The sequence below is a fragment of the Dipodomys merriami genome, unplaced genomic scaffold (genome assembly GCF_024711535.1).
Source record: "Dipodomys merriami isolate MVZ:Mamm:240054 unplaced genomic scaffold, mDipMer1.0.p SCAF_60, whole genome shotgun sequence".
In the NCBI taxonomy this organism is placed as follows: Eukaryota; Metazoa; Chordata; class Mammalia; order Rodentia; family Heteromyidae; genus Dipodomys; species Dipodomys merriami.
Genome location: NW_027206180.1, coordinates 4,206,293 through 4,217,061, shown reverse-complemented (window position 1 = coordinate 4,217,061; position 10,769 = coordinate 4,206,293). Strand labels below are relative to the sequence as shown.

The following is a 10,769-nucleotide window of genomic DNA, read 5'->3' as shown; positions in this document are numbered from 1 at the left end:
TGCGCACTCTTACCCCTGAGCCACCTTCCCAGCCCTGCAGTGGGGACAATGGAAGGAGTTGGGACATTCTTCATCCTAGGCATCCTCCGCTCCCCAGTGCAGGGTGGGCAGGGGGAAAAGAGGAGCCCCAGGAATGGGTAATCACCCCTGTACAATGCCGGAAGTAAGGAGGAGATGACAGGGTGGGGACTCTGGAGGGAGAAGCAGGGGGGCTCCAGGCTGGGCAGAACACATGGAGCTCAGAACCCTGTTGTGAGAAGATAGCTCACACTGCTGCTTGCTGGGAGGTGGCTGGAGGTGGGGGAGGGCGGAGGAAGAGGAGGGAACTGTACAGGAGAAAAAGCCCTACAGAGGCAAAGGCCCTGGGGTAGGGCTAGCCCCAAGTTCTGCCCCTCTAGAAGGATCCTGGGGAGGGAGCCATGTTTTCTGGGGGTGCAGGTGTCACCCTAAATAGCCTGGCAGGTGGGAGGAGGCACAGGTTCAAATCCAGGCACTGCTCTTGCGCTCTGTGGTTGGAGGTAATGCGAGGCTCCTTTCTCCGGCTTCGCCGAGGCGTGCTGCTGCTCTGGGGCTGCTTTGGCCACGGCCACTGCAAAGCCTGCTGAGGCCAAGGCGTGGCACGTGTGGGGCTTTACTTGCCAGGTGGCTGATGCCTGCGGTAGTGGGATTTGGCTCTGTGACCTCAAAGTGCGCTCTACCACTGGAGCCACAGCGCCACTTCCGGTTTTCTGGTGGTTCATTGGAGATCAGAGTCTCACAGACTTTCCTGCCCCGGCTGGCTTTGAACCATGATCCTTAGATCTCAGCCTCCTGAGTAGCTAGGATGACAGGCGTGAGCCACTGACGTACAGCCAGAGTTTATGCTTTTAAGGTGCGGAGACTGCACGGTGGTTATGGTTCTTACAATGGCCTGGCTCTCTCACTAAAGGCCTTCCTTCCCTAGGAGGCCGGTCAGGCAGCTATGGGTGACGGATGAGGCATCTGCTCCTGGTGGGTGGCACATTGCTAACCAGGGCCCATGGAGGGCGGCAAGTTCAGGGGCACGATCCGTGGCTGCCCCCTGGTCTCACGGCTGGATCTGGGGGGGCAACGTTCACAGCAGGCTTTCACCCGTGGTGAACACAGAACACAGACCTCGGAGACCCCGGCCTGCTGTAAGCTTCACCTTGGCACTCAGGCCAAACCTGCCCACCTTTAAGTCCTGAGGATGAGGCCCAATGCCCACTTGTGTGCAGGAAACAGTGATCCACCCTTCCTGGGCAAGAGGGAGTGAACTGACCGACCTGGGGTACACTACAGACGTCACAGGGCTCCCTGCCTGGGGTAGGGAGTCTCACCGTGCATGGGGCTGGAGATGCCTGAAGATCCTCCTCCATCTGAGCTGAACGCAACAGGCAGGGAAGGGGGCGTGGCCTAGGCTAGAAGGCGTGGTTGCTGGGTGGGCGTGGCCTGTGCTGAGGCTGTGTGCAGTGATAAAGGCCCACCCTGAGCCCTGGCTCTGACCTCCTAGCAGGGAGTATGGGACAGTAGCTAAGCCCTGTTTCAAGGCAGTGAGCAGGCAGGCACCGAATACAGCATCTCCCATAGGGCCGACTCCAGCCTGGCGGAGGGCCCGTGCCATAGCCAGCATCTTGACTCTGCCCACCTCACCTCCCGTTTCCCTGGGCCCCTCCAGTGTGATGTGAACTTGCTGGGCGCAGCTGGCAAGGGACTGGCACATTCTCTGGACCTGCAGACTTCCTGGCGCTGGCTGCCAGGGCAGCCGGGTTTGGGGCCCCTGGGGAAGCAGTTCTTGAGAGTGGGGCACCATGTCCCACTTGGAGAAAGAGGCATAGTACGCCGCCATGACCCCACACACCCAGGCCTGGCTGCTCTGTTCAGAGCAGGGACTAGAGGAGAGGGCTACTCGTGGTGCTTAGCCCTTCACAGCTACCGGCCTGTGGGGTTCTCCAAACCAAGATGGGAAAATCTGGTTCTTCAAATCCTTTCCAAGAGCCAGGAGCTGGTGACTCACGTCTGCAATCCTAGGCGTGAGATCTAGGGATCATGGTTCAAAGCCAGCCCGGGCAGGAAAGTCTGTGAGACGCTCATCTCCAATGAACCACCAGAAAACCAAAAATGGTGCTGTGGCTCAAGTGGTAGAGCGCTCGCCTTGAGCTGAAGGGCTGAGGGACAGCGCCCAGGCCTAGAGTTCAAGCCCCACGACGGACAAAAAAAATTATTTCCAAGAGGTGACAAGTGGCATTGGAAACAACTCTGGGCAGGGTCCGTCAGCTCTCTAAGTGGTGGGGACCAGAAAGGACAGCGGGCAGGATGCTGCACACACATCACAAAGCTGGCTGCCTTGAAGGATGGCTTCTACCGCCTGGTCATCACATTCCAGGAACTCGCCCGGCTCCTGGTGGGAGCCCCCATTTTCAGTCCTAAACATGTTGTTTTCAAGTCTTCCACTACATGGGGTGGGGGATCCTAGAGGTACAGCCATCTGGGGCCTCTGTCTAGAGAAGTCTGTCCTGCTGCTCATCCTCCTGCTCCTGAGATATGGGAGTCTTCCCAATGCACTCAGAGTGGGTCTGGCTGTACGATTGTCTTGCAGGGACCTTCCAAAGGCCATTCCATGCTCCTACCCCATCAGGCCTTTCTGGCCTACACAGACAAACTTCCACTTCCACATCTTTCTTTTCCTTTCGGCTGTCATGGGGCTTGAACTCTGGGCCTGGGCGCTGTCCCTCAGCTCTTCAGCTCAAGGCGAGCACTCTGCCACTTGAGTTACAGCGCCACTTCCGGTTTTCTGGTGGTTCATTGGAGATAAGAGTCTCATGGGCTTTCCTGCCCAGGCTGGCTTTGAACCATGATCCTCAGATCTCAGCCTCCTGAATAGCTAGGATTACAGGCCTGAGTCACCGGTGCCGAGCCACTTTCTTTCTTTCTTTCTTTCTTTCTTTCTTTCTTTCTTTCTTTCTTTCTTTCTTTCTTTCTTTCTTTCTTTCTTTCTGTCAGTCGTGGGGCTTGAACTCTGGGTCTGGGCGCTGCCCCTCAGCTCTTCAGCTCAAGGCGAGCGCTCTACCACTTGAGCTACAGCGCCACTTCCAGTATTCTGGTGGTTTATTGGAGATAAGAGTTTCTCGGACTTTTCTGCCCCGGCTGGCTTTGAACCGCAGTCCTCAGATCTCAGCCTCCTGAGTAGCTAGGATTACAGGTGTGAGCCACCAGCGCCCGGCTCAGCCCCATCTTTCTAACAGATGTCAAATTCCACATACACAGCTCTGAGCTGCGGCCTGTCCCCCAGTCCCAGCCCTCAGCTTTTGCTTTTGATCTGCAGAGTCCCAGGATCTTGCTGATGTCACCACACCTCCCCGAGAGTGTATGGGGGGGTGTAAAGATCTTGGTGTTGGGGGGAGGGGGGAGGCTGGGAAGGGAGGTGAAGGGTAAACAAAAGAGGAGGCTGCAATGCTTGGTAAGAAATGTATGCATTATCCTGCCCATGTAATTGTAACCCCTCTGTACAGTATGTTCTCAAATAAAAAAATAAAAAATAAAAAAATAAAGATCTTGGTGTTTCTTGTACCCTCCTTGGCAGGCTGGCAAGATCCCAAGGAGTACACAGCACACACACACAGGGCATTAGTGATATTTATTTCACTGGTAGTGAAAAAGCTCCTTCTTGCACAAAGGGCAGGTTTGGTTGATGTCCTTCGTTCCCTCATGACAGCACGGGACAAAGCAGCAACCCAGGAAACACCTGCAGTCCCAGGAGCCACTGGGCTATGAGCAGAGGACAGGCCCTGCCCAGGACCTCGCCTCTGGGTACCTGAGAATCTATGGTGGGCCTAAGCTCCCGGCCTGGTAGCTGTGCTATAACCCTGTCATCTCAAACACAGGGATGTCGGCCACTACCTCTCATCTCCTTCCTCCTGAGAGGCACCTGACCACAGGTACAGTTCCTCCTGGGAGGATGCTAAGCGGCCATGCCTAGAGAGGGGACGTGCTGTATGCATGGTACTGGCCGTCTTCTGCACATGCTCCTTCAGAGGCCCGTCCTGAGACGGGAGGCCAGAGCCCCCTCCCACCCAGCAGGCCTCCCTCACTGGGTGCTCAGGGTCTCTGTGGGTCCCAAGGCCTGGCCACTCACGCAAGCACACAGAAGCCAGTGCACATCAGCCAACCAAGGATTCCTGGGACAGGGGTGGTCACCTGGCCCAAGTAGTTCCCACAGTAGGGGCAGACCACCTGAGTGGGTATGTTGACTGTCACCTTCCGTATGCCAGCAAACATATCTGGGGGAGGGGGAAGTAGTTTAGACCAGATCCCCTGTCTCCCCGGCCCCGATGCCACCCACCCCAGCAGACAAACCTTCCCACACCCACCGGTGACAGTGGCTGGTTTTCCCCTGCACCATGGCATATCATCCTCACGTTTCTGTGGATCCTCTAAGTTCCCAAGGCCAACTACATGGGCCCCCACATCCCCCCATTCCATCAGCCTCAGGGACTTCCCCGGTCCAGACCCCAAGCCAAGGTGAGGACAGGATCCAGGCACAGGGACCAGGACACTCACGGAGGGCCCTGTACATCCTAGCCCAGGGCAGACCCTCTCTTGTTTGGCTCCTTCAGCGAGCAAGAGGCTGTCTCCAAGTCCTCCAGTGAAATACCCTATCCAGGCTGGACTGTGGCTCAGCCAGGGTGTCAGATCTGGGGCTGTCCCAGGAAACCCAACACCAGCAATTTCCGTGCACTTTTGAGTGTTCTGACCCACCCGCTTCAGGCATGGGCCGGGTGAATCCTTTAGAGTTGGGTGTGAGGTGCAGAGAGAGGGGAGCCCTGAGAGTTGGAGGCAACAATGTCCCTATTTGATGGGGAGCTAAGGTGAGCAGCAGGAGGGAGTTCTGAGGCCCTTTCCAGCATGTGCAGAGGGCTGTGTCACGGAGGCTGCCCTCTGGGAGTTTGCCTCCCCCTGGGGCTGAGCTTAGAGTTCCCAGGGTCCGTGGGATAGAGGCCTGGTCCTCATGATAGCGCTGTTGGGAGGTGCTGGGGTTTCAGGATGTGGATCTTTGTGGGAGGTGCTTAGGTCATTGGGGGCGTGGCCACAGAGGGACTGGGAGCCAATGGAGTCTCAGTGCTCAGGATGTGGCTCTTTGTGGGAGGTGCTCAGGTCATTAGGGGCGTGGCCATGGAGGGACTGGGAGCCAATGGAGTCTCAGTGCTCAGGAGGTGGATCCTTGTGGGAGCTGCTTAGGTCACTGGGGGAATGGCCATGAACAGAATGTGGGAGCAGAGTCTGCTGCTCCCAAGAAGCCCAAAGCAAGAGGGTCTGTTGGGTCTTGGACTTGAACCCCCAGAATTGGAAACCAAAATCAACCTTCCTCCTGGTAAGTTAAGTACCTCAGTAACTTTGTAGTGGTTTGGGCAGCTGACCAATATCCAGTGTGGCCAGGCAGTTCTCAGAGTGCCTGAGAATCCCTTGGCAAGCCTGCTGAGAACCCCCAAATCTCAGGTCCCACCAGGGGCTGTGTGTTCCCCTCCGGTGTGGGGCACAGGGCAGTGTGTTTGCAGGGGGGGTCACTAGATCAGCATTCCTGAGCACCTAGTGTATGCATCTCCCCATCCTCCATTGACTTGGGGAGCAAAGACCGAGGCGAGGCTGTAGTAGGGAAACCTACAGCAGCAATGGGGAATCCGGGCCAGCTGTGGGCCTGGGGGGGACGGTGGGGCTCTCCAGAGTGGGTGCTGCCTGCTGAGGCTTGTCCCGAGATCTGGGAAGAAGCTCTGGTAGCCCAAGCAGGAGATGCAAGGCAAGGAGAGACCGGGGCCACAGCTAGACACTCACCTGAATGACAGATTTGGCCGCGGCACGGGTGCAGGTTTGTATCTTTTCCAGATTCCTTTGAAGACTGAGACTCTAGAGGAGAGAGGAAAGAGAAGCCCCTCAGGTCTGAGGGCGGTGGGGGGAGGCCACGGAGACGCCTCGGGGGCGGCTGCAGAGGGGAGTTCCCACAGGAGACAGCCAGGCCAGAGGGAGGAGCCAAGGGGCGGAGCAGCTGGATTCCCCCCGGCACATCTGAGTCCAGCCATGCCCACCTGTCTTCACCTTCCTCCTTGCCCCAGCATCCTGAACGCTGGGGTGACAGGTGCACCACACCTAGCCCCAGACAAGTGTTATCCCACTCTTCCAGGTGTGCAAACTAGGCTCAGTAACTTACTGAGGTCACCTAGTAAACACGGTGAGAGTCTGGGTATGGTGGCTCACACCTGTATCCCAGCCTTCCAGAAGGAGGAGGAAGTGTGTTAGTGTGGTGAGCCATGCGGGCCACCTGACAGGACCCTGGGCTTCCTCTGCACCTCCTGCTCCTGCCTGTGCCAGGAGAGCAGCTGGTGGCTTCTGGCCTTCTAGGTGCTCTACGCATCCTGCAGGGTGGGGTTAGCACAGAGGATGCCCCCCATGCCCGCCCTCCCCGGCATGGGCTCTGGGGCAGGAGAACGCCTTAGCCATGTGGGCCCTGCAGCCCAGGTCCACCTCCCAGGGGAAGGAAACCCAGGCCAGATGGGAAGCCCTGGCCCCAGCTGCGGGCTGCCAGCTCAAGGCGAGCCCCAGCAGGCTTAGCAGGGCCCAGCCCTGCCCCCAGGACCAGGGGAGAGGAGCAGCGTGGGTTCCTGAGACCAAAGCCTGCACGTGGCTGGGCAGGGCGTGATGACCCCGGCCTGACATGCAGTCACACACAGGACAGGCGCTGGTGACAGGGTGTGGGTGGAGGCCATCGGGGCCAAAACCACTCAAGCCAGAGCAGCCGCCCCGAGTCCACACCCAAGTAACCTCCATGAAATAAAGGAAGGAAGACTGGAGCAGGCCCAGGCCAGACCCCCGCCCTGGCTGAGTGAGTTCTGCTTCCCACGTGGGCCTGGGTGGCGTGGAGAGGTTCTTACCTTCAGACTCTTCAGACGTCTCCTCACTTTAAGAAAGAGTGGGTGATGTGGGAGGCCTCACCCACCATTGTTCCTTTGGGAAACAATGGTAGGAGACAGTGGGATTTGGGGGCTCCAGCGGGGAGGGACTGGGACCAAGAGCCCAGTTCAGGTTGAAGCAGCACCCGCTTTTCCTTCCCGCAGGTCCCGTGTCCTTCCCCCTGGCCTGCTGAGCCCCTGCACCTCTCGTCTTCTTCATCATCATCTTCATCGTCTTCAACGGTTTCTTCCTCGGGCTCTTCCTGCTTTCTTCGTTTTTTCTTCGATTTGTCTGATTTTTTGGTCATCCCTCACCGGGCCACTTGGAAGCCCACTTTTGTTTGTCTCAGAGAAGTCCCTATGGTATGGCCAGGCAGGTGCGGGAGTGTGAGGAGATCTCCCTGCCGCCGGCCAGCCGGGTGGCAGCCATTGTGATGTCTTGTTAGTGTTCTGGGCTGGGCTTTGTTCCGGTTCCTGCAGGAGAATGTGAGGCCGGCCTTGGACTTCACCGGGAGAACCCGTGCCGGGGAGTTTCTCCTCTTCCCACACCGCCCCCTGGCGGCCGGGAGCTCTCAGGGAGCTGGGTGAGGAGTTCCACACAGGCTCAGGGATGAGGTCAGGCTAGACAGAGCTGGCTCTTGTTGGTGAATGAATTCCTAAAGGGGTCCACCCACAAGGATCTGTGAGACCTTCCACGTCCTTCCTCTTAGAGTTTGAGTACACAGGTGTGTTCATGCGTGTCTCCTCAGGCCAGGCTGCCTCTGCTGTTCATTTAGCTCTGGGACTCCAGGATGAGATTCCCCAGCCCCCTTCCCCTCTGGCTACCCTTCAGTCCATGCCTGACCTCCACTCCTGTACAATAGTACAGGACAATCATAGCAACCTTGCTGCCAGCACTGGGGCGTAAACTCAGGGCCTTGATCTACCACATGAGCCATGATTCTACTTCTAGTTTTTGTTGGTTAACTGGAGGTAAGAGTCTCAGATCTGTCCTTCGGCATGACTATGAAACACAGTCTTCCGATCTCAGTTTCCCGAGTAGATGTCATCACAGGGGCCAGACACCAGCATCAGGCTTTTAAGTTTTTTGAAATAGACTCTCATCATGTAGCTCAGACTTGAAAGACCTTGGAATCCTCCTGCCTGTCTTCACAGTGCTGGAATTACAGGCTCTGGCTTTTATAGGGTTGTTGAGAAACTCATAACCCTAGCTACTGCGGAAGTTTGAGTGCCATTATGAGCTTGGCTGAAAGAAAAATTCACTGAATTCCATCTCCAACCAACCAGCGCAAATCACTGCTGGCGGCATTGCTCACGTAATAAGAGTACCAGTGGGGCGTTGGCTCCGTTGTGTTAATTTTCTATATGTATTGTAGGAGTTGAGGTTTGAGAAGTCATGATCAATGCTAGCCAGGGCAAAGCACGCTGTGTGAACAGCTGAGCCGCAAACAAGCAAGCTACGCGAGAGTGAAGTCCTGAGTTCAAGTTCTCTTGGGCCAAAATTAAAAAAAAAAAAAAGGTTAAGTATGTGTTTCAAGATGGAGATGGGTCCTTAAGTTTAATCCTCAGTACACAAAAGATAAACACAACCACCACAAAACCACACTCACACACAACAAAGCAGCAGCAGCAAAAGGGAGGATGGGAAGAGAAAATAAGAAGCTGCAGGCATGTGAGGGATGGTCTAAGAATCCACTGTAATGTCACACTGTCCCCATGGGACAGTCGAGGGACCAGGATAATGTCTCTACATCTGTGGCACCCATGGCTGCCCCTCTGGGGTCTGCCACTACCCCCCCCGCCCCCCCCCAACCATGCACTGGGAGACTTGCAAACAGAAGCCATCAACAAGATCTTCAGGACAGCAAATGCGGCTCCTGGGAGGCCTGGTGGGACCCTGAGGTGACCTTTGTCTCCCTTCTGCTCACCCCACACCTGCTGCCTGCTCTATCACAAAGCAGAGAGGGCAGCAGTACCTGCCAACGGAGCCCAGCAAGGAGGGGAGCTGGGCCAGGGGCCCAGTCTGGCTGAGCAGCAGTCTGCCCCTCCCAGACGTAGAAGCCTGGACAGAGGTGCTGATGTTGGCTGCCTGCCTGGCGCAGAGCCCCACAGGACTGACAGGTTCTTCGCTACTGGCCCTGACTGCCAACCACTTCAAGGTGGCCGGAGATGAGATGGGCAGGCCGCACCCACACCGCGGTATCACTGGGCAGACAGGAGGGTGTGGTGTGGCTGTTTTTAGTGTCTGCAAAGCCGCTCACCATGCCTGCTGGCATAGGCCCTGCCCACCCTAGTGGGCCCAGCGGAAGCAGCGCCCTAAGGCTCTGGCCTGTTTAGCCAGCCCATGAGATACAGAGGGCGTTCAAAACCAGGCAGGGATCCGTCCTCTCCCTCCCCCCTACAACCCCTCCACCATAGCTTCAGACCCTCTTGCCCCAGGAGGGGCTGATGGATCACTGTGTTCTAAATAAAAGTAGCTGCGGCCACACCTCACCCACCAACAGCCCCAAAGCAGCCCCAGCTTGACAACAGGTGGGTGGGTGGTACGGAGCCCTAGAGCTGGGGAGTGAGTACACAGAGCTTGGAAAAGTGGGAGAGTGTGTAGAAGCTATTCCTTCTTTATACTCGGGCACACCTGGGGTCTGCCTAGCACCCCTGACTCCAGGGGAACCTCCAACAGGTCTCTAACTCAGGTCTTTCAAACACGCGGCCAGTTTTTAAGTTGAGATTAAAATGAGAACTCTTAGAATGGTGCCGGGCCGGTGGCAGTTTGTCAGGTAGTGGTAGCAAAGGTCCCAAGAGGCATTACTACTTGATTCTCCAGCGTGGAACCATGACTTTCCCCTCCCAGCCTGTGCTTGCTCGCTGGAGACTTTCTCAAGGTGTCGGTCAGTCCTGGCGGTAATGTGCCCAAGTCACATTTCATACCCAATAAAACTCTGGTCCCCAACAGGCTCTGTGGAGTCCAGGGTGACCTTGAACTCTGCATCCTCCTGCTTGTGCCTCCTTACTGCTGGGAAACCGGGTAGAGTGCTAGTCTCCTTTCTGGATGGACTGGCACGTGAGTCAAACCCCAGAGCAAGGCCGGCTGCTCTCAAAAGTGGTTCCCCAAGGTGAGCCTGAAGGGGACACCGGGTAGGAAACCTCCCCTCCCCCGCCCCGAGGACAGTGATATCTCACAGGAGACCCTGCAGACTGCTTCCGGAACACCCCGCGCGCACCCTGGCCAAGGCTGCGCTCCCTTGCTATCAGCGGAGGCAGGAGGACTTCACATGGGGTTGGGGAGGAGCAGAGCCAGAAACTGGAAGGTTATCTCGGTGCTCTCTTCACTTTAAAACGCTCCCTTCACATTCTTGTCTCCAAAAATCTAATGAGCTCCAACCGCCAGTCGTGACGGGGGAAGGGCTGGGGAGAAAGTAAGCGCGTTGTAGTTACCCATCGGTCTAAGCCAACCCCAGCCCAACACCTCGCATGCCAGCAGCTGTGGGTTTTAGAGATGGAAGGAGGTGCCCTAAGGGACCCGCCTGCTGACAGCTCGGCATCTGTACGGGAACCAAGGTGGCCAGTGGCCGAAGGCACAGGTTTCTCAGCGGCAGCAGAGACAGCTGTTACTGCTCCAAGCCACAGAGATCACACAACTCAGGAAACCTGGGCGTAAGGTCCAGCGCGAGGCCACCTCCCCCCCGCCCCTGGGAAGCTGGCAATGAGGCAAAGCTCCATGTTGGCAAGACCTCCAAGCATGGGAAACCTTCCTCCACCTCCGCTCTGCATGGCACTCACTGAATTTCCATTTTTATAGAAAATTTTATTCAACATACAACATTTTCCAGC

General features: G+C 56.7%; 1 protein-coding gene across 2 annotated transcripts; it reads right to left on the bottom strand.

Annotated features, from left to right (window-relative positions):
* Positions 1-3,624: 3,624 nt before the first annotated feature.
* LOC138814472 (cell death-inducing p53-target protein 1-like) lies at positions 3,625-7,389 on the bottom strand. Of its 2 annotated transcripts, none has more exons than XM_070003358.1 (5): positions 7,143-7,389; positions 6,921-6,946; positions 5,827-5,898; positions 4,133-4,277; positions 3,625-3,742 (listed from the first exon to the last, which is right to left on the bottom strand). In XM_070003358.1, the coding sequence occupies exons 1-5, from the start codon at positions 7,244-7,246 to the stop codon at positions 3,640-3,642; spliced, it is 450 nt and encodes a 149-aa protein (XP_069859459.1). In that variant the 5' UTR covers positions 7,247-7,389; the 3' UTR covers positions 3,625-3,639. The 2 variants fall into 2 exon arrangements, with proteins under 2 accessions (XP_069859459.1, XP_069859460.1); XM_070003359.1 differs by having other exon boundaries at positions 3,657-3,742; positions 4,195-4,277.
* Positions 7,390-10,769: the final 3,380 nt, after the last annotated feature.